A 26,924-nucleotide genomic window follows, 5' to 3' on the forward strand; every position below is an offset into this window, starting at 1 on the left:
TTATCTTCAGAACATGTTTATTGGTTAATACACAGTTATTGGTTCTGTGTCAATGGACAAAGTCGTTATCATTTAGCACACCAACGGAATTGGGGGCATGATGCCAAACTGAATCTTTGGCTCTATCTCTGCAACACTTTAGCTTATCGACACCAAACTTAACACCTACACATGAAGGTGTGCTGAAGAAGCAGCTTGTAAATAAACACTGCAGTACAGTGGGTTCCCCAGAAGCAGGGTTAAAGACCTCTGTTTTAAAGTCCTGATAAAATATGCAGTCTTTGTGCTTCTCAATAGATATTTATTTAGAAATAATAGATTTGATATACAATCTCAAATGGCAATATATTATATAATTTTCGCAAGTTCCATGTCTGCATTTCTATAATAAACTGAATGAGTGAACTTTCATCACACAACTAATAAAGCTGTGTGATTAGCTTGTATTCACATTTATATATAGTTAATACATGGAAATTGAACAGTACAGGGAAAAAAAAAATCCCAAGTCATTACATAGTTCATACTGTATGCATGTTTGTTAATGAATATATGGTCTTAACACAGATGTGTAACAGGTGTTTAGATTTCAGCGTGAAAACATTTGTATGAATTCATACAAATTCACATGTTTGCACAGAAGGAGAACCGTTGTTTGGCAAATATAACAAACCTATAGATTTGACATTCAATGAAAAGAAATAATAAAATATGAAAAGAAATACATAGCTACTACAAATTACAGTTGAGTTGTTGTCAATATGAATTTTAAAATATCCAAAAATATAGGAAAAAACTGCTGTCTTCCTGTAATTTAGGATAAAAGCCATTAATTAACAAAAAATTTAAAAGCACCTTTGAGCTACAGTACATAATGGCCCTTCAAATTGTTAAAACATGGAACAGAAATTGGAACAGACCTGAGACTTTTAAAATGTCAAAATACAGTACAATTAAAATGCTTATTAGGTATTGCAGTGCAACTTGAAATACATAACATTAACACTGCATAGCAATTTACATTTTAAAAAAGAGAACTCAGAATACTGGATTACAAACCTTAAAATGACCTGACTGATTAAATAGCTTAATGCAAACATGAAAAAAAAAAAAAAAAATCCAATGGAAAAAATAGCACAAGATTCAAAACATGTAATGCTGAGACATTGTTAACTTGCTTATAGGAATAAAGGTTTTAGCTTTCAAATAATGGCTTTCACATACTGAGGTCATTATTTGTCTTCAGATCAGACATCTAATGAAAAACAGCAGAGATTTGCTTTGAACTGACTGGAAATAGACCTCAATCCATATTCCTATCCTTTCTGACACTTATGTTGGCGACATACAGTATAGAACATATGAATGTCAGAGATCTGCTCAACAGGGGTGGAGATAGGCTTGTACCCATTGGTGGTATTCTTCCAAAGGTAGGTCATGCCGTTCTCCAGGGCTGGAGTTCTGCAGTGATCCAGGTATTCGTAATGCCAAGAGTCCTTGAAGTCATCGACAACTTTCAACATAACTTGACGGTCATGTTTGCCAAGTGCCATACTCTCCACTTTGCCAAAGAGCACTAGAAACACACACACACACACACACACACACACACACACACACACACACACACACACACACAGACAAGACCATTTATTTAAATTCCAAAAAAATAAAAATAAAAAAAGTGTTTAGTTTTTCAGGTTGCACCAAAATAAATTGTTCAAGAACATCACCTGTTTCATTGCATATTTTAGGAATCAGATCCGTTAGTTGTCTAAGTCTGTATCCTGCATGAACGCTATTCTGTCTTGATGTTGGTTTGAGATTTTCAGCACAGCAGTTCCACAGGGACGCGTTGTAGTAGTAATGCCCACAGCAATGGTGATTTGATTTGGTGTCATAAAGAATGGTATTGGTTGAGGAAGAACAGCAAATTCGCTTGGTTTCATTGAGTAAGAGGTTTCCACAGCATTCTGCATATTCTCCTAAATCTTTGTAGAGATGACCCGAGCAGCATTTCATAGACTTGTTGTTTGGGTCATAGACTTGTGAACCACAACAGAAATTACCATTCCTCATGTGATGGCTGAATAGAAGAAAGTTGAAAAGAAAAGTCATTCAATAGGCAGCTCATATACAAAATGCCCAGCTCACAATACTTATTATTGTATTCTGACATAAGAAACACTTTTTTTTTTTCACAGCATTTCTCTGGTGGTGTGGCGTGTCTGTATTAAAGGTATAGTTCACCCAGAGATGAAAATTCTGTCATCATTTACTCACCCTCAAGTTGTTCTAAATCTGTATAAATGTCTTTGTTCTGCTGAACACAAAGAAAGATATTTTGAAGAATGCGGGAAACAACAGTTTTGGGGCACCATTGACATCCATAGTATTTTTTTTTCCTACTATGGAAGTCAGTGGTGCCCCATAGCAGCCTAGTTACAAACTTTCTTCAAAATATCTGCCTTTGTGTTCAGCAGAACAAAAACATTTATACAGATTTGGAACAACTTGAGGGTGAGTAAATGATGACAGAATTTTCATTTCTGGGTGAACTACCCTTTTAATTGTTGAGCTTATCTGCAATGAACTGCAATACTTGTTTCTTACTAATTCTGAGGTGTTGATTCCAAAATATTTGCCACTTTTGAGACCTTCTCTGACTTCCTAGGTTGAGCAAAAGCATGTGACGTTTATGTGCACTCCCACGAGCCTCTTTTTCATTCAATGACACATGAAATGAATGCTTATACAATGTTCAGGATGATGCTGAAAGAGCCATTCTTTTCTGTAATGTCAATGTGTCATTAAAGGAAAAGGGATTCATTCAAACTATAGTCTCACATTAGGGCTGGGACAATAATCTTGATTCATGATATGAAGAATCTGGAGCGATTCTGATATTTTCTGATGTACCTGAGCTTAGTTTTTAAACAGCAGATGGCACAGAAACACTCGTAGACTGCTTGCTTTCCACTTAAACCTAAAATAATAATTCATAAGGTGTGAAAAGGTTGAAGTGGATTAAAAATCTCACATCATAAAAACATTCTGAGCTGAGTATATTTAACCGCTTACATGACTCAGCCAATATTTTTCCTATTTAAAACTTGACTCTTCTGTAGTTACATCATGTAATAAGACTGACAGAAAATGAAAAGTTGTGATTTTCTAGGCCGATATGGCTAGGAACTATACTCTCATTCTGGCGCAATAATCTAGGAACTTTGCTGCCGTACCATGGGTGCAGCAGGCGCAATGATATTACGCAGCGTCTCTCAGAAATGTCTCCATGGTTTCAAGGCATGCTTTCTGTGCAAGCAGGGGGTTACAGGTGGAAATAATATCATTGCGCCTGTTGCACCCATGGTATGGCAGCAAAGTTCCTTGATTATTACGCCGGAATGAGAGTCTACGGTCTAATCAGATTCAATGAACTATGCTAAAAGTGGTACCGCCAGACCCGGAGATTGGCTGAATGGATTCGAAAACGGTAAAACTCAACTGTTTAACTCTAGGGGAGTTGGAAAATGAGCCTATTTTCAAAAAAAAGTGGAGTGTTCCTTTAAATGCATTTTTCTCACCGCTGTCTTTATTTGTGTGGCAGTGTTAGGATGTTCGCTAACAGTGTACTGCAGTAAACATATTTTAAACTTTTTTTATCTCTAAGTGAAGAAAAAAAAGAAGAAGAACTTCGCCGTGAGTATATTGGGGCCTTTATCCTTCAGTCTGAACTCTTTTGCACTTCCGGTGGGCATGAGAGAGCGGAAAGTTTTTAAATGTTTTTGGTGTTTTTTTTTTTGTTAAGTCATGCGTCAAGTTTACGTGTCTTGACGTGCAACGAAAATAAATAACGATACATAAGAAGATCGTTGGAGTACTGCTGTTGTTGGCGTTGATTACATTGAGTGTTTGTATGCAACGTCATATCGCCAACATCGCTGTAACAATGCGATATGATCAAGTAAGCTTGCAGCATGGAATGGTTATTATCTCGGAAAACAGCAACAATAGAGCCGGAATGAAGTCTCCTGATTTACACAGAGAGCTGGCATCAAAGAGATTTCCTGGATTCACTTGTCTATGTGCAGGGTTTCTCAGAATTTATATTATTATTATTATTTTTATTAATTTTTTTTCCCTGTGTGAATGTTGTGTAACTGAATAGCTGATTGTTGTATGTTAGACCTGCTCTTTTGATTGCACAATATTGCACAAGACAAATTTCTCCTAAGGGAATAATAAAGAAAATGAAAAACTGTTATAGCCAGTGACAGAAGAAAATGCAAAACTGACCAGATATTTTCTTTTACGTATCTAGGTGCTTACATCCAAGCAACGAAAGAAAAACATATTTTTGGGGCCGAAAAAGCTTATTTATATTAAACAGAGCATTTGAACATATCTCCTGCAAATCTAAGTTACATTATACATTTTGAATACTTATTTTTGATAGCTTTTGTTACTCAGATAAGTGCATTAAAGCTGATACATATATTGTAATTTAAAAAAAATATTCTTCTTTTGTGAAAAAAAAAAACTGATGACGGAAAGTTTTTTTTATTATTATTTTTTGACAGATTTTTGAACTCAGCATCATCAATTTGTTTTTTGTTTTTTTAAATCAGCAGATTTTTATTTAAGGTTCAATTATTTGCATCATTTTTAATTATTGAGTAAATAATAAGTAAATAATTTAATTGTATTTATTCAACTCATTTGTAGTAAGAACATTAGTCATTCTCTCTTGTTTTTAGGTGGCTCAATAAATGTAAAAGTACAAATCCACAGATAAGGAAAAATGGTATCCTTTCCTAGCATTTATTTTAGAATTATTGATTTAAATCATGCTTTTGTTAGTAGTTTTAAAATATGTTGGTTTATGGGGTGGCCTAAATGACTGAGAGACTTGCAATCTTGAGCAGTTCCTTGTAAATAAGTCTTTGCATTTGCCTCTACATGCATCAGTTAGACTTGAATTTCAAGTTATAGAGACAAAGATTCATTTGTCAAGAAGACAGCATGGTACAGTCTGCTATTTGTTAATAGTTTTCCCTAAAGCTACTAGATTGTCAGAGAATGACAGAAGTACTGCTATTTGTTCTCTGACTAATTTGAGCAAGATTATATATAAAAAAAGAGTAGAGTGTTTTAAAAGTGATTTACCACTAAATAGTTCAGATCAGTACTACAGTAGACAAATATGTCATTATTCATAGGGTTGGCTCCTAATGTGGCTGTGTAGTTGAAATCAAGGTGCAAGGTTTGGCTTTTTAGCATCTTATCCCATCCTGATAACTGTACAATCTAAATCTATGGCATTTTGCCCACTGAAGGTCATTCAAAAGTAGTTGTCTATTGTGATGAAATAAAAAGTATTGCAGATGGCCCTTGAGAATGTAAATTGCACGACCAGCTGAATGCTATCGTTATTAGGATTTAAAACATGAGCAAAAAATACAAAGTGCACTTTTAAATTAAATCTAACTTTTGTAATCCTACCTGTGTCCATTACAGCAAATATGCGTGCGAGGTTCGTAGGTTTGTCCTCCACAACAGTGCTCACCAAGACGGGGACGGGCAGACAGGTCGCAGGTATTGTTAGTATATACAACACCTCCGACACACTCAGATTGCTTTGGCACATGATGAAGGGTTCCATTACAGCACAGCACATTTTCATCGAACGGAGTGTAAATTCTGTTACCACAGCACTGAAGGACACAGTTAAACATAGTAACTATATTAATGCCTATAATTTATAATTTCTCCAAATACTTCATAAGCACATTTTACTGAAAATCATGTTGTTCACATGGTAAATCCCCAAATTATTTGTCAGGTCAAAAGGCAATACTACCATAGTAAGTGCTGATGCCTTATACAGAAACCCTGAGCAACAAATGTGGTTCTTGGGATTGTAGGTTTTTGATCCGCAATTCTCTTCTAGAAGAGAAGAGAATGAGTGAGAGTGTGTAATTATTGCTACAATAACCATAAAAATCACCATAATTTCCAATGATGGCAAAAAAGATTTATATAAGTTGAAACACCTGAAAAATATAGGATGCCAAAAGCTTTACCTGGATTTTGGAGGGGTGTGCTTGTAGAGATTTCCAGTAACGCATAAACACACACACACACACACACACACACACACACACACAAACACAAACAAACATTGGTGTAAGTATTTGAGTAAATGTAATTAGTTACAGTACTTAAGTATCTTTCTAGCAACTTTGTAGTTTGACTGAGTTTCAAAGATATCAGCAACTTTTACTCTCTACTTGACTACATTTTTAAATAAGTATATATACTCTTTACTTATTTTGCAAGGGACCTAACTTTTTCTGAAGCAGTTTATTTCTGCCTCAAAAGAAGTGATATTACTGTTGAAGGTACTATATCTTGTACGTTTTGCCCTTAAGGCTGGAACACACCAAGCCGACGAACTGGTGGTGACGAAAGCAGACTGTGGGGTTGGCTCTCGTCGGCAGCATCTGTGTCCAAAGTTGGCCCGACACACCCATAGATATACATAATAAAGGCTAGATGTCTTACGGCGGAGTCTCTAACGTCATCACTGGCGGCCATCTTGTCACAGGCAAGCTTTCTGGCGGGCTCTGTGGTACCTGATGTAAGGTGAGTGATCTGCACGAACACAAATACTCTTATCTCGCTGAAATCTTGACGGATTTACAAATGGTTTGGTTTCTTACAAACGTTATTAATGTGGCTATAATTCTGGATGCTTGAACATGTTGAAATTGCAGCTTTTCTTTTCGAAAAATGACTTAATCGTGCAGCGTAGTTGTGTATCACGGCTACTTGCGCAAGTTATCAAGGCTGAGACCACAATCGAGCTGTTCACTTATATAGGTTTTACTGACACCAATAATGATTTTATGACAACTAATCTTTTGTCTAAATTACAATCTTTGTGGATGTGGTTGTAGTTATTAGCTGGCTAATAACAAGAAGCTGTGAGTGAGACCTAGTAGTTACAGTTTAGTGGCTACCCAGCAATTTTACAACAGTGAGAGGCAGAATTGCTCTTTCTTTTCAATATAACTTAAGTTGCACATGATTTTCCAATCGGTTTGGTCTGTTAAAAACATCTTACATTATGATACAGGAAATTGCTGGCTAGATGCCAGACTTTTGTGCAGCCTAGTAAATGGCCCAACCCTGAAGAAGTCAAAATAAACATGTAATAATTAAAATTATTTTATTATAATAATAATATTCATATTATTAAAGTATATATATATATTGTCATTCTGTACACTGAGTTTTAGTAGCCTATATATTGATTTAACATAAGTACCTTGTGCGTGTGTATATTCATTACACCTATCTGTTCTGTTCAATGTTATTTTCATATGGATGTCCATGGTTATAATTATTCATAAGTATGCAGTGTCATAAGTACATCTCTGACGTTTATAACAAACCAAACAGTTTGAAAATCAGTAGAAAATTGAGCAAGTTATGGTTATTTAAAATGTACATGCACCATTAAAACACAATGTTACGAGTGAGCGAGCTGACTGTGACAAGATGGCCGCCAGGTGCGGACGTCGACCTCCATTGGCCAGCAGCGCGGACGAGACATCTAGCTTTAACTATGTATATCTATGGACACACCAAACCAACGCTAGATAGCTGACGGCCAAGTAGCACGTCAGTTCTGCGCCTGCGTGAGATGAAATGCTTTTCCGAACCAGCAGGTGGCAGTATCTGAACAGCCAATCAGAATGATCAGATGGCCTGACGGGCTGACGAGCTCTGACACCGATTCAACATTTCGAATTGGCTGAAAAAAAGGCGACGAGGACCAACTTCAGCCGACGGTGCGTAACACACTGAGAAAATTTAGTCGGCCGACCGTCGGCTTGGTGTGTTCCTCTCTTTACTCACTTAAACAAGACTACTTAAAGGGTTAGTTCACCCAAAAATTTAAATTTTGCCATTATTTACTCACCCTTGTGTCGTTCCAAACCGGTAAGTCTTTCATTCATCTTCAAAACACAAATGAATATATTTCTAATGATATCTGAGAGAACTACCACAGTCGACACAACTACCACTTTGACGCTTCAAAAAGTTCACAAATAGATTGTAAAACTAATCCATATGAATTGAGCGGTTTAGTCCAGCGGTTTAGACTCGGTTTCTTTATATGATGAACAGACTGAATGTAGGTTTTATTTACATATAAACATTGATCAACTGTGATGCATAACATGAGAATGAACCTCATTGGTTCTTACGGAAGCTCAAACATGATGTGTAACATGAGAATGAACCTCATTGGTTCTTACGTTAAGCGAACATGCTTGAGCTTCCGCTTCCCACAAATGATGTGTGCGTTGATCAATGTTTATATGTGAATAAAATCCTAAATTCAATCTGTTCATCATATAAAATGATGTCTCTTCAGAAAATTTTGACTGAGGTGTCAAAATGGTAGTTGCATAGCTGTCAATGGAGGGACAGAAAGCTCTCATATTTCATCAAAAAGATCTTTATTTGTGTTCTGATGATGAACGAAAGTCGTACGAGTATGGAACGACATGAGGGTGAGTAAATTAATGACAGAATAATAAACATTTTTGGGGAAAGTTATTGCTTCAAGAGTCAAGGACTAGAGCATCTTTGAGTCAACATTCAGTACAAGTACGAGTAAAATACTGTTAAATTCAGATACTCTAACACCCGGTTTCACAGACAAGGCTTAAACTAATCCCAGACCAAAATGCATGTCTGAGCTGTTTTAACTGAAAACAACTTGTATTGACAGATCTTAAATATGTAAGTGCCATTGTTTTATCTCAAGATGCACACCAGTAATGCTTTTTCTAAGCCATGTTACATATGATACTTTAATGTCCTAATTTAAGTAAGGCATAGTCCTGGCTTAATCTAAGCCCTGTCTGTGAAACCTAAATTTAAACTTCGGGCTGCTTTAATCATTAATTTAATCACAGAAGAAGGGACACTGTTCATCATGAAAAGTGCTGAAGTATTCTGATATTTTTTATACTAGGGGCAAAGGTGAGTCAGAGCAGGAATAATTTAGTCATGCTTTTATGAAGCATTATGTCTTTACACAGAATTTTAAGCAGACACAGAGAAGCCTTAAATCAGCTGTGTAAAGATGTCATGTAAAGAGATCATTTTTGATCAGGACTGTATGACTCACCTGGTCGGAGGAGAACTCATGGGTCTGGGAGGATCTGTGCGAAAAAGATTCCGATTATAACATACTATCAATACAGACAAATAAACATAAAACTATAAGAGCTGTATACACACTTGCTAGATTTGTACAAGGCGTGTTTTTGGGCTTTACTGAAAGAGGGTTGCTACAGCAGATGTGGGTTGTCTTGTCAAATGATTCCGCGCCACAACAATCATGATTTTCCTTCCGATCAGTTAATTTTTTCTCAGAACAGCACGAACGAGTCGGTAGGTACATGACTGTAAAGGAGTGTAAAAGAGAACTCATTATAAAACAAGTGATTACATCCTTGATCTAATAGTATGAAGATCAAATAATCTCAATAAAATCTTAACCATGCCAAAATGTGTCAAAACTGAACAATGCAAGGTATCTAATAGTATGAAGATCAAATAATCTCAATAAAATCTTAACCATGCCAAAATGTGTCAAAACTGAACAATGCAAGGTGTTCATGTTGCTTCAAGTGGATAGTCTACCTTCGCCACAGCACTGCACTTGAGCACTGCTTCGAGTGAAAAGGCTGCCATCACAGCAAATCTCATTTAGATTATTGTAAGCTTTGGTACCACAGCAGTCAGCCACCAGTTGGCTTAATCCCTTAGTTAAATGACCTGCAACACAATAAAATACAAACAAAAACATCCTACAGTGTTCAGTCTTTGCAATTCCACTGTAAATCATTACATGCCATTACATGTGTCACATACAGGGGTTGGACACTGAATCGGAAACACTGGCCAATATAGCGTTGGAGGTTTCATGCCTATATATGTGCGGCCTGGAGGCCAATCATCACAGATTTTCCTTTCAGTAAGAGAAGCGTGTGAAGGTTGAATTAGCAGAGCAACAGCACAGCATAAAATATCGCAATCCAACATAACTGTTGGTGCATCTCGCTGGCTCATCTGTGACCAGGACAGAAAGTCTTTGTGGTGTATTGAGAGCTATACTCTAAAAATGCCAGTTTAAAAATAATCCAAGTTGGGTTAAATATGGACAAACCCAGCAATTGGGTTGTTTTAACCCAGCGGTTAGGTTGAATGTTTGACCCAACCTGCTGGAAAGTTTCATTTAAATCAACTACTCTTTAAAAATTACTATCCCCTGGTTTCACAGACAAGGTTTAAGATAGTCTTAGACTAAAATGCATGTTTGAGCTGTTTTAACTGAAAACAACTTGCACTGACAGATCTTAAAATATGTCACACTCTAAAAAATGCTGGGTTAAAAACAACCCAAGTTGGGTTGAAAATGGACAAACCCAGCAATTGGGTTGTTTTAACCCAGCGGTAGGGTTAAATGTTTGCCCAACCTGCTGGGTAGTTTTATTTAACTCAACTATTGTTTAAAAATTACTGTATTGCTTAATTAAAATTAACCCAAAGCATGTTGGAAATTAACATTTATTAATGTTCAATGAATAATTATTAAACAATAAACATTTATTCAATTTCTTATTAATAAATTTATATTAATAAAATATTAAACTATTAAATTTATATTAATAAAATATTAAAGCTTATTAATAAACATTCACCTTTTGTCTATTATTGTTGCCTCTAATTGCATCTGGTTTTTAATTTCCCAACTATTTTGGGTTCATTTTAAGCTAGCCATATAGCAATTTTTAAACAATAGTTGGTTTAAATAAAACTACCCAGCAGGTTGGGCAAACATTTAACCCAACCGCTGGGTTAAAACAACCCAATCGCTGGGTTTGTCTATTTTCAACCCAACTTGGGTTGTTTTTAACCCAGCATTTTTTAGAGTGCACTGTCACTGTTTTGTCTCAAGATGCACACAAGTAAGTTTTTTCCTAGGGTATGTTTATAAAAGCTGCTTAAATACCCTAATTGAGATAAGGCTTAATCCTGGTTTAGCCTAAGCCCTGTCTGTGAAACCGGCTTTATATTGCTTGCTTAAAATGAACCCAAAATAGTTTGGAAATTTATTATGTTAATTAAATAATACACTCTAAAAATGTTGGGTTAAATGTTTGCCCAATGTGCTGGGTAGTTTTATTTAACCTGAATATTGTTTAAAAATTACTATATGGCTGGCTTAAAATGAACCCAAAATAGGTTTGAAATTAAAAAATCAGACACACAATTACTAAAGGCAACAATAATAATCAAAATGTGAACATTTATGCCAGCCATATAGCCAGCCCAACTCGTGCCAATGTCAAATGTTGGTTTCATTGGTTCCAGCAGTGCAAATCTTGGGCTGTGGACAAAACCCACAAAGAATGCTAAGCCTAAACATCACTGATCCACCCCGCGCTTCACTCTGGGCAGCAACATTTGGGGTGTTAAGCTTATTTGTGGGTTTTCCACACCATAACTCCCACAGATGTAAGACTGGTGACAGAGTGGTTCAATGAACATGAAAGTGGCCATGGCCACATATTAATATTATTGAGCCACTTTGGGCTGTTTTGAAGAAGTGAGTCAGAAGACGCTTTCCTCCACCAGCATCACATAGTGATCTGGTCACTGTTCTGGAAAAGCAATGGCTCAGAATCCCTCTGGCCACTGTGAAGGAATTGTATCTGTCATTGGAAAAGGAGTATTTATACTAAGAAATTATAGTGGTCTAAAACCAGGTGTTTCAGATTTGTTGTCCAATCCCTGCACACGAATCATCTTCCTGGTGACTCAGCAGTCATAAACTGAGAGTTTGAAGGAGTATTTCCTACCGTTACAGCAAACACTTTCTGAGGTGATGTAAGACTCATTTCCACATTGCTGATGATGGCCCTTTTCCATATGACTATTGAAATCCCTGTTTCTGCTGACATTACAAACATGACAAATCATTCAGATTTTATCTTTACCAAAACATTGTTTATTTACACTTAAGTGATCTATGGGGGGAAAAAAAATCTCTCTTATGAAACAGTGTTGAGAGGCTCTGTGTAAGGACACTTACTGGCTTTCTTTGTCATGAAGGCAAATTCCTGAGGAATAAAGAGATTATTCATTATAATAAAGTGGTGCCCTTCGGGTAAGATGCCCAGAAATGCTATTAAAGATTAAAGTCATTTTGAATACGAAATTAACTTTGTTTCTGGTCTTATTGTAGACAATTTATCAGTGCAAAGTATTTGTAATCTTAAATCAAAATGAAAACTTGATACCATCGTGATAGCATGAAAAAGGGGATAAGAAGGGACAACCCAATTTTCAAAATTCCAGACAGAAAAAAATAAACCTCCCCCACATTTCTAGTAAGAAAGAATTGTGAACAGACTGTCATGATTTCATTTAACAAAAATTTACTCAGGCTCATGTTGTTCCAAACCAGACATTCTTTCCTCTTTAAAACACAAAAAATATACACGATATTTTCTCTTTTTTCCCATCCATAAAATGAAAGTCAGAGACGTCCAAAACATCCGACTTTCATTGAGCAAACAAAAACAGCTCTTCAAAACATCTTGTTTTCCACAGAAGGAAGACAAACATGTTTGCAATGACATGACGTGATTTTAACCTCTTTAACCTCTATCCCTTTAACCTAAATTCTCTAGCAAAAGTTCATACTTTATCAATGGTAATCATGTTGTAGGGTTAATTTTTTGTCTGATTTTCATCTTTTGATTTGTTTGTTATCTGAAGCAGCAGTTTCCACATATTAATGATACTCTCCCCTTATACCCTGTTGCCAATTTACACAGCACCTGCAGACACCAACCAACAGCAACAGACAAGTTTGTTGGGTTTTGTTGGATCAGTGTGTTACTCTTGTCAACACCTGTTACTGTTAGTGCGTGCTTAATGTTTCTGCGGACTGAGTGCACTGAATCAGCCTTTCTCTGGTCTGACCGTCTGGGAATATCCGGTGCAATCTGTTGACTCTCAGGATAGGTCAGTGCAGTGTAAACTGCCCATAAGAAACTCTCTCTTATCTTCTTTTATAAATGTTTTAATTCACTCAGGGTAAATATCCTGCTTCTGACCTATTTGATCCTTAATGTTTTTGGAAATTGTCTATTTAAGTTCTACTAAAAAAACACTCAAACTACCCAGCTAAAAAAAAAAGTACATTTCTATAATGTACTTAAAGTGCTCTTCGTGCACTCATTTTGTACTTAATATACTAAAAAAATCTTCTTTAGTACTTCTTAAGATCATCTTAAGAACATCTAAGTGTACTCAACTGTGCTATTTAGAGATGCCATGAAATATGAAATAAAAAGTGCTTTTAATATACTATTTAAAAATATATTTAGTTACCACTTGTAGTACACTATAGGTTCAAATGTACTATAAGTAGTATCTAAATACATTATTTAATTACAGAGATTAGTATATTACACTAATACACTAAGGGTGTGTTCACACTTGGCATGTTTGGTTCGATTAAAACGAACCCTGGTGCGATTGCTCTGTGCAGCGTTTCCCAAAAGCATCGTAAGCTTAAGTTGATTGTAGCTCCATTGAAACCAATGGAGCTACGATCAACTTAGGCTTACGATGCTTTTGGGAAACGCTACCCTGTTTGTGCGGTTCATTTGAACGTGTGAACGCTGCCATCCGAACCCTGGTTCGCACCAAACAAGCGGACCGATACCGCTGAAAAGATGGGTCTCGGTCCGCTTCCAAACAAACTCTGGTGCAGTTCGAATGATATATGAACGCAACACGGACCAAAGACATGTAAACGAACCAAAAACAGGAAGATGAGACCCTAAAAAGGACAGAATCCTCACGCATATCGGTTTTTCTTGTCATAGTCGTGAGTTTGGCCATCACAGGCAACAGACGCGCGTCTCCATGCAGCAGATCGTATGTGTTCTTGACGGATGGATTCCCGTCGCTGTTTTGACTCCTTTACACATTTTATAAGCTCTTCACGAGTTCCCAGCTGGCCAAAATACCATCACATGCAGGCTACGCACCGTTACGCACACACAACGAGCGCATTTATCTCAGCAAACAGCATTGTTTTGGATGTTCGGTAAGTTTCGTCTCAAAATAGGCAATACCTGATAAAATCCGACCAATCACGTTGTGAATGTATCCCCATGCCTTAAGGTTCGGTATTTTTTGGTTCGGTGATAAAATTGTCAATCTGAACGCTAATTGGACCAGGACTAATTTTTTTTCTTCTTTGGTCCGGACCAAATGAACCAAACGAACCGAACTACAAGTGTGAACGCACCCTATGTTCTTAAGATTATCTTAAGAAGTAGCCTACTAAAGAAATGCACTTTTTTCACCTGGGTATGACTTACACCTACAACACCCACTACTACAAAAACTGCCCAACTTAACTCACTTTTTTACTTTATTTTAATAAAAAAAAGGCATGAAAAAATGACCTCGCCACATGCGGTGAATACTATTACAATTTATTAGAAATTATGAGCATCACATTCCAACAAGCATTAATTAAACATTGCATATAGTCTATTTCTTTCTGAGAACAGAGAAGTACACTAGCTATGCTTAGCATCATATTTCAACAATGCAGAAAAAACCCAAAGAAAGCCAAACAACGGCATTCATCGCAAAATCTAATCCAAACGTTTGTAAGCTGCAGTGCAGTAAACATTTTTTCGTTCCACTGAGGCGCAGGTCAGTGGAACGAAAACAAAACCTCCCGCAGAGTCTAGAGACGCGTTTATTAAAAGTTTAACTTCTTTATATCGCATTGTCACGCTGCAAAAGACGGTGAACACGTCTCGCGCGTGTTTACAAAGAAAAACAACAACAAAGTAGCGTAGTGGAATAGCCAAGAGAAACGCGCCCTCTGTGAATGTTCCCAAATCATGCCAAGACTAATCAAGCGCTACACTACCACGGCCAAAAATGCTGTCCCTCGACGCCCAGTCAACCCGTATCCAGTCTCGGTGAGCTTGTAACAGATACTCGTTCACTGACTGCCAGTATTTGCTAAAGTTCCAGATGCGAAATCAGCCATCTCTGTGATATTTCAGCACGCTACGCCAGCAACAACTTCATCACTCGACTAACAGAAAAAAGTGCACGGCTCGTGACCACACTCAAGCTCGAGCTCGCTGTATACTAGCGCGTCAAAACGTCCCCGCCTCCATCCCAAAAAAAAAAAAAAAAAAAAAAAAAAGGAAAACACTGACACACTAAATTGTAGCTATTTCCACTTAAGTGGTTACACAAATTAATCATTAATCACGAGACATTGTTTTAGCCTATATAAACCACTAATATTACACTTACTCAATTTTAATGGATTATTCTTATAAATTACAGTATTAGCTGACACTAAAAAAACCCTAATAGTATCCTAAATACAAGCATGTCAAGCACACACACACAAAAAAATAGTATCCTAAATACACGCATGTTTAAGCACTAAAAAAACCCAATAGTATCCTAAATACACGCATGTTTAAGCAATAAAAAAACAATAGTATCCTAAATACAAGAATGTCAAGCACTAACCAAAAAAAAAAAAAAAAAAAAACCCTAATAGCATCCTAAATACAAGCATGTCTAAAGTTTAATTTTAGTTTACTTACCTTGTGCAAAGAATGCTGCTAAAAAGCACAATATGGTCACACCTGCAATAAAAATAAATAAAATATCATTTTAAAATATAATTTTTATACAAACAGAAATCTAAGGCAACTCAAAACTTTTAAAAATGGGCTGTCATACATTTAGTTGATGTGTCGTCCATTGTGTATCCCTGTTCAATAAAGCTTGAATATCCAAAGATGCTGCATGAGAAGTTATTATAAATAAATCTTTGCCCCGCCTCTTTGAGCTGCATCACTGAAGTAAGGAAGGACCACAGACTGTGATACCCAACAGCACACAACGGAAATAGCAAGTATGGACATGATATGAGACCAATTCATATTTCACGTGGTGGCGGACGTTTGGCACCGACTGCATCACGAGGTTGATTAGTGAACTGAACAGACACTAGTTAGTAATGACTAGTGTACTGCAAGTTGATGTGGACTAGTTTGTTGTACTGGCATGCATCCATTGAGTATTGTTAAATAACATGACATCATAAGACAGGGGTTCAGCCCTGTTCCTGGATCCGTGGCGATCACGTTTCACTTAAGAAGCTTTGAAAATTGCGTTCAGCAGGTGCAAACTGTGACTGGATTTCTTTACTGGAAATATGTACGTGTTTTTTATTTTTGTTTTTTTTTAACAAAATATAATGGTGGGGAAAAAAATTGATACTGCAGAGTTTTAGTTAAAAAGTGACATTGATTATTATAGTTCCACTTTGTTAAGGAGCGTATAAAGGGACCATTGAAAAAATAAAAAATAAAACGAAACTTTTCCCGTGCGCACGCGTTACAGTGTCCGGATTATGCTATTATGCATTAACTTTGTACACCACTGCCATTTTATTATAAAGAACATATAGATGCGCATTAATTATTAAAGATCTATTTGCTCACATTGTGGCCTTCTTTAGGGCAGTAGTATACCTCTAATACCAAGACCGGTTAATGTCGACTGTATCGCATCCTGTGAAGCCGTGTGACGTGACCTGATGGCGCAATAAGGCGGTGAGCAATATGCCGTGTTAAATGGTCCAGAAAAACAGATAATCACAGCTTTGTTGGCCTTTGTTAGAGGAGTACTTCATATTTGTGTGTGTGTGTCACTGCCATTGTACACTCTAAAAATGCTGGATTGACAATGGACAAACCCAGGTTGGGTTAAATGTTTGCCCAACATGCTGGGCACAGTTTTATTTAACCCAACTATTGTTTAAAAATGACTATATGACTAGCTTAAAATCAACCCAATATATGTTGGAAATTAAAAATCAGACACATAATTACTAGAGGCAACAATAATAATCAAAAGGTGAACATTTATTAATAAGCAATTTAATAAATGCTTATTATGTACACGTAAATGTTCATTTATTAAACATATTAATAAATAAATGTTAATTTCCAACATACTTTGGGTTTATTTTAAGCAAGCAATACAGTAATTTTTAAACAATAACTGAGTTAAATAAAACTACCTAAACCACTGGATTAAAACAACCCATTTGCTGGGTTAAAATTAACCCAATTGCTGGGTTTGTCCATTTTTAACCCAACTTGGGCTGTTTTTAACCCAGCATTTTTTAGAGTGTACTATGAGGAAAACAAGAGTTGCAAGGGTTGCACATTAATTTGTAACAACCCCCAGGACAATAAGGGTAATTCACAGGTTCTCTACCGGACCAAAGATTTTATGTGGGCTCAAAAACCAAGAAAACACTCAAGTACCAAAATATTAGTCAGATACAAATGAAACAATGTTATTTTTGTACAATCATAATATTAAAACCCAGGGTGATGTCAGGTTAACACAATCATGACAGATAGCATTCAACGAACTGACAGTGTATTTTCAGGACACACCATCAATGCCACTCAAACTAAATACATACAGTAGCCATTGTCAATTTACAGTATAGGAGATGACAGTAACCTGCCCTCATACCCCCTTACCCTCATACTCACTTCTTTTATACCGTTCTCTTAATGGGGTTGCATCACCTGTTGGTATGACACATACAACACCATATCAGTGTACCCATAAAACCTTCTGCTGCTTGGATAACAATTTGCCAATCATCTATTGTTGTTCAATATTAAATTGCAGTGGGTCTAATGGGACAATCACTGGACCAAATGCATGTTATTTAATTTCTAAAGCACAATGAAACAACAATGGTTGACCATTGTGCTGAACAATATCATTTAAAAGAAATCAAAATACATAAGACAATATGACAAGACACAAACAAATAAACATTTGAATAAGCCCCGTTTGGCTCACGTACTATAAGCCTTCTCTAAGAGACAGAGCCTTTAGTTTTGCTTTAAAAAGTGATTCTGTTGCAATTGTTCTAATAGAGAGTCGAAAGCTGTTCCACAATTTAGGGCCGGCTATGGCAAAAGCCCGGTCACCCTTTTTCTTCAGCCTAAAACTAGCGACCAATCGGAGTTTCTGATTCGATGACCTTAGACATATCGTCATTCGTCTTCCCTGTGGCCTGTAGATTGAGCTTATCCGTCCTGACTCACCAGGAAGCTTTAACAGTTATCGTCACACACCAAAAACACCTGATGCCACACCTTAACTTGCACTTCACCTTCTGATCCTACGCATCTACCCATAGTCTGTGTTATCTGGAAATCTCTGCACTCCTCAATCAGTCCAATCAGTCGTGGGTATGATGATTCATTTCATGAGTCTTTAACAATCAACACTCTCTACACTACTGCAGTACTGTTGCACTGCAACAAATGTTTTGCACATGTTGCTGCACTTCTTGAACCTTGTAATCATCACATTAATTTGGTAAAAGACAGGTAACTGACTCAACTTTATCAAACACCTACTCTTTGTATAGGGAGAAGAACTTTTTTCATTCTGTCAACAGCTATATTCAGTGAAGTCGTTGCAGATTGCATGGCAATGGTGACACATAATTTCTGTCAGCATATTCTATAACCAAATTCACACCGATTCACACTTGAGTCATAACTGCATTTTCAGAGAAGCCCCACTGTGAACAGAGTATGCTAAAATTATAGGAATATAGGCTATATTTTCATACATTTTTCAGGCTTTGACAATGGCCTGGGATCAGTGTGAAAGACATTTGGGACAGTTGACATAATTGTCACTTTCATCTCAAAAGTTTGTCATTTGCACATGCTTTTAGTCAATGTAAACAAGCTTGCACGAAGATGCGGTTTCTGGCAAGACAATTTGGACATATCTTATTGTTGGGGGGTGCTCCTCAATGACTATGGTGGTTAAGACGCTGTGGTTTTACTGATATTCTGAGAAAATCTGTATTGTGTGTTCTGCATGACAAAATAATGACAAAATAATAAACTAACAGATACATTTCCCAGAAAAACGATCAAATCAGGGCAAATGCATTAAAGAGATTTACCAAATATAGGGCTTTCTCATCTTCCGCCCCAAATTGTGGAATTCTTTCCCATCAGGGAAGCAAATTTATCAGTCATCTTTAAATCACATCTTAAAACTGTTTCAGGATCAATTTTAATTGATTTTAAGCAACTTTTAAAGGCGCTATACAAAATAAATGTATTATTATTATTATTATTATTATTAAATATGACTAAAATGTCCAAGCAGACAGTGTCAAACCATCAAGAAATTAACAGATACCTTCAGAAAAACACATGAATCATTTTCAAAGTCAACAGTACTGATCTAAGCCTATAATAATAACATAATCTCTATATAGATCAGTGGTCAACAGTCAGAATAAGCCAATTTAAATGCAAAAAGTGCCCAACACAAGTGATTGGAATAAGCAATGTAATTAGCATGTATTTCACACTCTTTCATGCACACACCATGACAGTAAAAACTGTGTCATTCATTGATACTTTACATACTGTATGATAACCGGACAACAAAAAATGAACAACAATGCGCTTATCTTCGTGTTGCACTTAAACTTCAGACAAAACTACAGCACGTCTTTCCTGAAGTTCATATTGCAGAAAGTAATACAAAACTTTGCACAGTCAAAATTAATCAAGTTCAGCAGGTTTCAAGGATATTAGTCAGAAGAGTTTAAAATATGTCCTGACGCAGGACAGCATCGATTTTAATTAAATGATTCAACTGTGCTTTGATTTCAGAGATACACTGATTTAAAAACATAACTCGCGGGATTTCTCTCGACAGGTGTAAATCATGTTTTGAGAATTGAGTCATTCTTTATCGTGTAACACTTTAGGCCACTCTGGCATTGTGATCGCTTGAGTATTAGCTATACGTTCAACATCTGATTCCTTTTTGCGCTGAAAACCCATCACTTAGGAATCATCACGTCCGTCTGCTCAACTGACATGATTGGCTAAACGTGCATGGGCAACATCAACGTTAGCACCTGCAGAGCGTATGTGTATTAACATCATGGTGACTGATTGGATGCAGTCCATGCACTTGGGTTTTGTTTTTTAACCAAATAGCCTATACAATTTAGATATTTGAAAACCGCCAAACTGACCCCAAACCAGCCCAAATTTTGTCCACCCGCACAAACCATTTTTTTTATCCGAGATGGATGCCACGCCTGAGCTATCAACCAATCTGGCAACACTGCTTGGGCTGATTCAGAATGTTAAATCAGCTGCCTGTCTGTGAGAAAATCACTCTGATTGGTTTTTCAGCTTTGCTAACCAGTGCACAAGAACAAACCACAAATTCCGAGTATGGAGCACCATACTTAGCCACATGTCACACCACTTTCTGCTGGATGTTGTCTTTGCAGTGTGTTCAAGTGCATCTCTTGCAGTGGAGTTCAGCAGGTTTCAAGGATATTAGTCTGAACAGTATATCACATCCATCTGCTCAACCGACGTGATTGGCTAAAAGTGCGCAGGCGACATCAATGTTAGCACCTGCAAAGGGTACGTGTGTTAACATCATGGTGACTGATTGGATGCAGTCCATGCACTGGGTTTTGTTTTTTAACCTACTAGCCTATACAATTTAGATGTTTGAAAACCACCCAACTGACCCCAAACTAGCCCTAATTTTGTCCACCCGTCCAAACTATGTATTACCCTCACAAATTAAAAAACGCTCAAGCCGCCCAATCTGATAACACTGCTTTGGTTGATATAGAATGTTGAATCAGCTGCGTGCCTGTCTGTGAGAAAAACACTGATTGGTTGTTCAGCTTTGCTAACCAGTGCACAAGAGCAAAAACAGAAGCAATGAAAACAAGCAAACGAGTCTAGGGGACTTAATCCGGGCCGGTATTCCTGCTGGTATGCCGTTATTTTCTTTCACACAAGTGCAGAACGTACGTGCTGGTTCTCCATGGAGTGAAATGGATGAAATGCAAAGCACAAATACTGAGTATGGAAGACCGTACTGTACTTGGCCACGTTACATCACTTTCTGCTGGTTGTTGTCTTTGCAGTGTGTTCAAGTGCATCTCTTACAGTGGATGTGAGGAGACTCAACAGTAAGCTTTTGTTGTTGCTATTCTTTTTTTTTTTTTTATGTCGGTTTGTTTTGGTCATATCTGATTATCTCAATGTTAAGGCACTGTGGCTCTACTGACGTGACCTCCCAGATATATCACGTACATAAACTGGACACACATGTTTGAAAACTGTTCAGATTATATAAATTACATGATTTAAATGCTGTATATCAAATTCATATTTCTTTTTTTAGGTTCGAGGCCATGGCAAAGTCAGGCCAATGTTGATTCTAGTCAGCTTATAGTTTTTGTGGTGTGTTCTGCACTAATCGAACTGTCACCTGTGACTTTTTGGCTGACTGAGCATGTTGAGCATTTATGAAATATGTTTGTAGTAAGTGGGATTTAGTGTGTAAAGGGTAAGCAATCACTACTTCCATTTATGATTTGTATCAGAAGTATGCAAATAATCCACATTCACACAGGTGCAGAACATACATGCTAGTTCTCTGCTGGTTGTTGTCTTTGCGGTGTGTTCAAGCGCATATGCAGATGCCATAGACACGAGGAAACTCAACAGTAAGGTTTTGTGGTTGCTATTTTTTTATGTCGGTTTCATGTGTCTGCCTTTTACAAGTGTTGTGAATAAATATTTTTTAATTGCAGAGTCTTGCATCAGCTGCCTTTGTAAACAATATTATAGAACTAAATCTCTGTTATTATAAAAAAGACAGTCTTGGCTCAGCCATGTCCCTGAGGACCCCTAAACACCAAACAGATGCACATCTGTAACTATTGTATGATCTAGCTTTAACACCACAGCAAGAAATTACTCTTTGTTTCTTAAAAGTAGGGCATAGGTTTGCTGCGATGGTCAGTGTTACCCTTGAGTGTTAGTCAGTTGCCCACTGCCCCTCCCCCCATGTCATTTTATTTCAGTTAGGGAACAGACACTGCAATTAAAAACTGAATGCGTCTGCATGATTTGGAGTGAGCCGAACATGAGTCAGAGCACAGATCAGCATGGATTGCATCCAAGCTGTTTTATTGGTTTAAATAAACAGTCTATGTTTAATATAAGCAAGTTTATATTTCTTTCTTATTTATTTGGTTCAACTGGGATTTTCAGTTTTTCATTTAAACTTTGTGTAAGTTATTTGTTATTTTATATTAAGTTATTTCTTATTTATTGCGATTTTCCAAAAGCCTATGAGAAAAATGCATAGGCTTTTGATCGAGGGAACCCATGCGGCGCTAACTTCCGGGTTGGCCTACAAAGACACGTCATCCCTGAGGTACTCTATTCGAAAACTACTGCACCACTGACCAACAAAAATCTGTCAATGGCGCAGGAATTTTAAAGGTGCCGTAGAACGCGTTTTCAAAAGTTCTAATATAAGTCTAAGGTGTCCCCTGAATGTGTCTGTGAAGTTTCATCTCAAAATACCCCATAGATTTTTTCAATTCATTTTATTAACTGCCTATTTTGGGGCATCATTAAATATGTGCCGATTCAGGCTGCGGCCCCTTTAAATTCTCGTGCTCCCTGCCCCCGAGCTTGCGACTGCCTTAAACAGCATAAACAAAGTTCACACAGCTAATATAACCCTCAAAATGGATCTTTACAAAGTGTTTGTCATGCAGCATGTCTAATTGTGTAAGTACAGTGTTTATTTGGATGTTTATATTTGATTCTGAATGAGTTTGAGGCTATGCTCCGTGGCTAACTGGCTAATGCTACACTGTTGGAGAGATTTATAAAGAATGAAGTTGTGTAAAGACTGCAAGTGTTTAATAATGAAAATAACGATGGCTCTTGTCTCCGTGAATAAAGTAAGAAACGATGGTAACTTTAACCACATTTAACAGTACATTAGCAACATGCTAACAAAACATTTAGAAAGACAATTTACAAATATCACTAAAAATATCATGATATCATGGATCATGTCAGTTATTATCGCTCCATCTGCCATTTTTCGCTATTGTCCCTGCTTGCTTACCTAGTCTGATGATTCAGCTGTGCACAGATCCAGACAGTAATATTGGCCGCCCTTGTCTAATGCCTTGAACATGAGCTGGCATATGCAAATATTGGGGGCGTACATATTAATGATCCCAACTGTTACGTAACAGTCAGTGTTATGTTGAGATTCGCCTGCTCTTCGGAGGTCTTTTAAACAAATCAAATTTACATAAGAAGGAGGAAACAATGGTGTTTGAGACTCACTGTATGTCATTTCCATGTACTGAACTCTTGTTATTCAACTATGCCAAGGTAAATTCAATTTTCCATTCTACGGCACCTTTAAAATTTATTTACTATTTAAAGTGCACAACGTGCGTACATTCTGCTTGTTACACACGCAGCTGCACACAAACATTTTTGATCAGTTCCACAATGTAAATACTGAATCCGCCATGGTGCAAGCATACCTGGCTTTTTAAAGGGAATGGGAGATTCTGATTGGTTTATTGCACATTATGCCCAAAACACACCCATGAATTAAGAGACTAGAGAGACTCCCTCACCTAGTTTAAATCTAGATTAAAGACGCATCTCTTTAGCCAAGCATTCACATAATGCATCTCATATCAGATCAATTGCACATGACTATCTTTGCTTAATGTTATGAACAGCAGCTACGCTAATTATTCTCCATTTGCTTTTCAGTTTTATCTCGGGATGCCCATCCCGAGGTTACTAGAGAGTACATCAGCTTCAGTTTGGATCCAGCCTCTTAAGAAGACCTCAGATGACCAACACCTTTGAAGAGATGCCGCCAACTTCTGCAAGGACTTCAGATGACACAACACCTGGATTAACATGCACATTCCCAAATTTCGGTAACACTTTACAATAACAGTACATGAATAACCATGAATTAATACCTAAATTAATAGTTACTTCAACATGAACTCATGATTAGTTAAGATATGAACTAATCATGAACTAATGAAGAGTGATCCTTAACTACGACAGGAGTCATAAGGATTCATGCATGAAAACAGCAGCCTTAACTACGCATTAATACATGTTTGATAATTAATGCATTAATTAACATTTAGGGGTAAACTAAATAAATCAGCCTCCATAAGAGTAAACAAGAAGTACTCTGAATTTGAATTAAACGTGATTTAATACTGTCATAATTTACACTGTAATATAATCTGCCATCTGCAGCTTTGTGACAAATAATTGCAATGGCACATGATTATTTAGCCATTAATTGCATAGATCTGTCTAATCAAATGTGGAAAATAGACTAACTACCACTAATAAATTTAATTTGATCTAAACTGTTTTCTGATTTTTACAGTTCATTTATATTTAGTCATAGCTAAATAGTCATAGTTTATTCCCGGAACTAAAGTATGTAGGGTTTGTTTCTGGTGGGACACTCATTAGTGGCGCACGCTAGGTGTTCTCTTGGCGCGTTTGTTGTGTTGCTGGCATTTTAAACTAATAAATGTTGACTGCTTTGGTAAGCCGAATTAATAATTAAAGACATATTTACATGTATGTTTTATTGGGATTTTCAGGAGGTTATGTGCAGTTATTAACTGTATTTGTATTTTTGTCGTTTAAATGTATATGCTTTGATTTTACATGCAAATGTGCCTTATGTGTGTCTTTACAGGTATGTTTATGGCTTGCTTTCAAGTCCATATATGTTTAATTATATAAATAAAAATAAAATACAAATACTTTTTATTTTAGTTTTTTTGTACCGGGGTGTAAAGGAATAAGGATGGCACTCTATAGTGTTTATTCATATATTAGTTAATGATGTGTGATATGTGCATCATGTCATGACTTTACTTGAGGGGGCACAATCATAATTAACTCATTATTAACTAACCATATACTAACATCAACTAATGGTTTGTTAATGTATACTTACGTCATGACTTTACTTGAGGGGGCACATCATAATTAATTCACTGTTAACTACTTACCAAATTCAGCTCATGATTATCATTAACTCACTATCAAATACACATGTACTAACACAACTATATAAGTATTCAGCCCAGTTAAGTGATGTTGTGTGACTTTTCAAAAAGTCAGAGAATGGAGGTACAGTATGATCACGGCCTGCGTCTGGATGGAGAGTGAACTTCTGAATCTGATCCCAGCAAACGGTCCCTGACCTTAGTTCATGTTTCCTGTTTGGTTATTTTTTTGGGAACCGATTCCTCAGGAACTGATGTAAGTCACAGTAGTTTAGTTTGATAGGAAAGAATATCACAAAACAGATTAAGACCTTTTAAGATAAATAGTGTATTTAGTATTTTATATGTTTGATAGGGAGGGTCAGTGAAAATAATTACAAACTAATCCTGTGCCTTTCAGTAATGTTTATAATGAAGCTGCTGATGTCAGTAGTTTAAATTCTGACAATAATAAATTGTTTAAATTTATTTCAAAGTCCAAATATGTATTATTCCTTCTTATAGAGACTGTTTGATTTAGTTTACCCTAAATGTTAATTAATGCATTCATTATCAAACATGTATTAACGCATAGTTAAGGCTTCTGTTTTCATGCATGAATCCCTATGACTCCTGTCGTAGTTAAGGATCACTCTTCATTAGTTCATATCTTAACTAATCTTGAGTTCATGTTGAAGTAACTATTAACTCAGGTATTAGTTCATGGTTATTCATGTACTGTTATTGTAAAGTGTTACCCAAATTTCTATCCTAATTATTGTTAATAGTAATTGATTATTTCCAGGAGCTCACTGCTTCTACCTTCAATTAAACTGCTAACAGTGATTGTAAATTAAATTGCCTAAATTATTACATTGTTAGCTAACTGCATTCTCTAAATTGTAATGTTGACATGCATTCTCTGTAAAGCTGCAATCTTATTTGTTTTGTTAATAAAAGTTCTGTTATATATATATATAAGCGAGTCTGTCATTGGATTGTTTTGTTGTTGTGTTTTAATGAACCCACCATTCAAGCAATTGCCGACCCTGAATTGCTGCGAATTCAAAAGAGAAAGTAAAATGTGCACAGGCATTCAAAAGCAATTTAAAAGCAAGGTAGAAAAGAGTGAAAACCTCCAACCCCCTGGTGATACCAGTATTACAGGTTTTGTCACACGTCATGCATCCGGTGGGAAAATTTCCTCATCGTCACATCCCTAGAAGGCAATGTTGTTTGGCAACACTTTTTGTTATTCTGGTTGAAACTCTCTTCACATCCTGATAGCAATCAAGATTAGAAGTGGTCTAAATATTTAAAACAAAAAAATGTACATATACCTACTATAGAAGTCTCAGGACCAAAAACATGTTTCCTCCATCCAATTGCAATCACAGGACCGAATTAAATGATAGGATGTCCTATCTGCCTGTCAATCTATGTATTTGCGTACCTCCGCACACCCTGCTCGTGTAGACATCAGGCTATGCAGAGTTGTAAACGAACTGCAGCGACCTTTACAGTTCATCCTGAACCAAAACAACGAGCTTATACTGCATTCGGCCATTGTCGTAACCATAATTACAAGATGGCAACCCATGACGTGGACGTCGGTTCATCCTCAGACTTGGATTTATGAGTTAATATGTCAACACTATCAGTCCTAAAATGAATCTGCAGCAGTCAGGTGGCACAAGTCAGGATAAAAGGATAGATCACACAAAAATAATTGGTCCCACTTTATATTAAGTGGCCTTAACTACTATGTACTTACATCAAAAAAAAA

General features: G+C 36.6%; 1 protein-coding gene across 1 annotated transcript; it reads right to left on the minus strand.

The window, feature by feature from the left end:
* LOC125254052 (galaxin-like) lies at positions 1 to 17,794 on the minus strand. The gene is made up of 12 exons (XM_048168417.1): positions 17,733 to 17,794; positions 15,759 to 15,800; positions 12,185 to 12,212; positions 11,952 to 12,046; positions 9,730 to 9,864; positions 9,325 to 9,489; positions 9,212 to 9,245; positions 6,087 to 6,106; positions 5,864 to 5,949; positions 5,506 to 5,717; positions 1,734 to 2,086; positions 1 to 1,576 (listed from the first exon to the last, which is right to left on the minus strand). Exons 4-12 carry the CDS (start codon positions 12,019 to 12,021, stop codon positions 1,317 to 1,319), a joined length of 1,335 nt encoding a protein of 444 aa, XP_048024374.1. The 5' UTR covers positions 12,022 to 12,046; positions 12,185 to 12,212; positions 15,759 to 15,800; positions 17,733 to 17,794; the 3' UTR covers positions 1 to 1,316.
* Positions 17,795 to 26,924: the final 9,130 nt, after the last annotated feature.

This window comes from Megalobrama amblycephala, linkage group LG19 (genome assembly GCF_018812025.1).
Source record: "Megalobrama amblycephala isolate DHTTF-2021 linkage group LG19, ASM1881202v1, whole genome shotgun sequence".
NCBI lineage: Eukaryota > Metazoa > Chordata > Actinopteri > Cypriniformes > Xenocyprididae > Megalobrama > Megalobrama amblycephala.

What these genes read in the sequence shown, in the direction of transcription:
- LOC125254052 (XM_048168417.1), bottom strand. Translation starts at nt 12,021, where the DNA reads ATGGAAAAGGGCCATCATCAGCAATGTGGAAATGAGTCTTACATCACC. An exon ending in GCCTTGTACAAATCTAGCAA is followed by an intron (nt 9,246 to 9,324) that starts GTGTGTATACAG and finishes TTTTTCGCACAG; the next exon opens with ATCCTCCCAGACCCATGAGT. An exon ending in ATTTGCTGTAATGGACACAG is followed by an intron (nt 2,087 to 5,505) that starts GTAGGATTACAA and finishes TCTTCTATTCAG; the next exon opens with CCATCACATGAGGAATGGTA.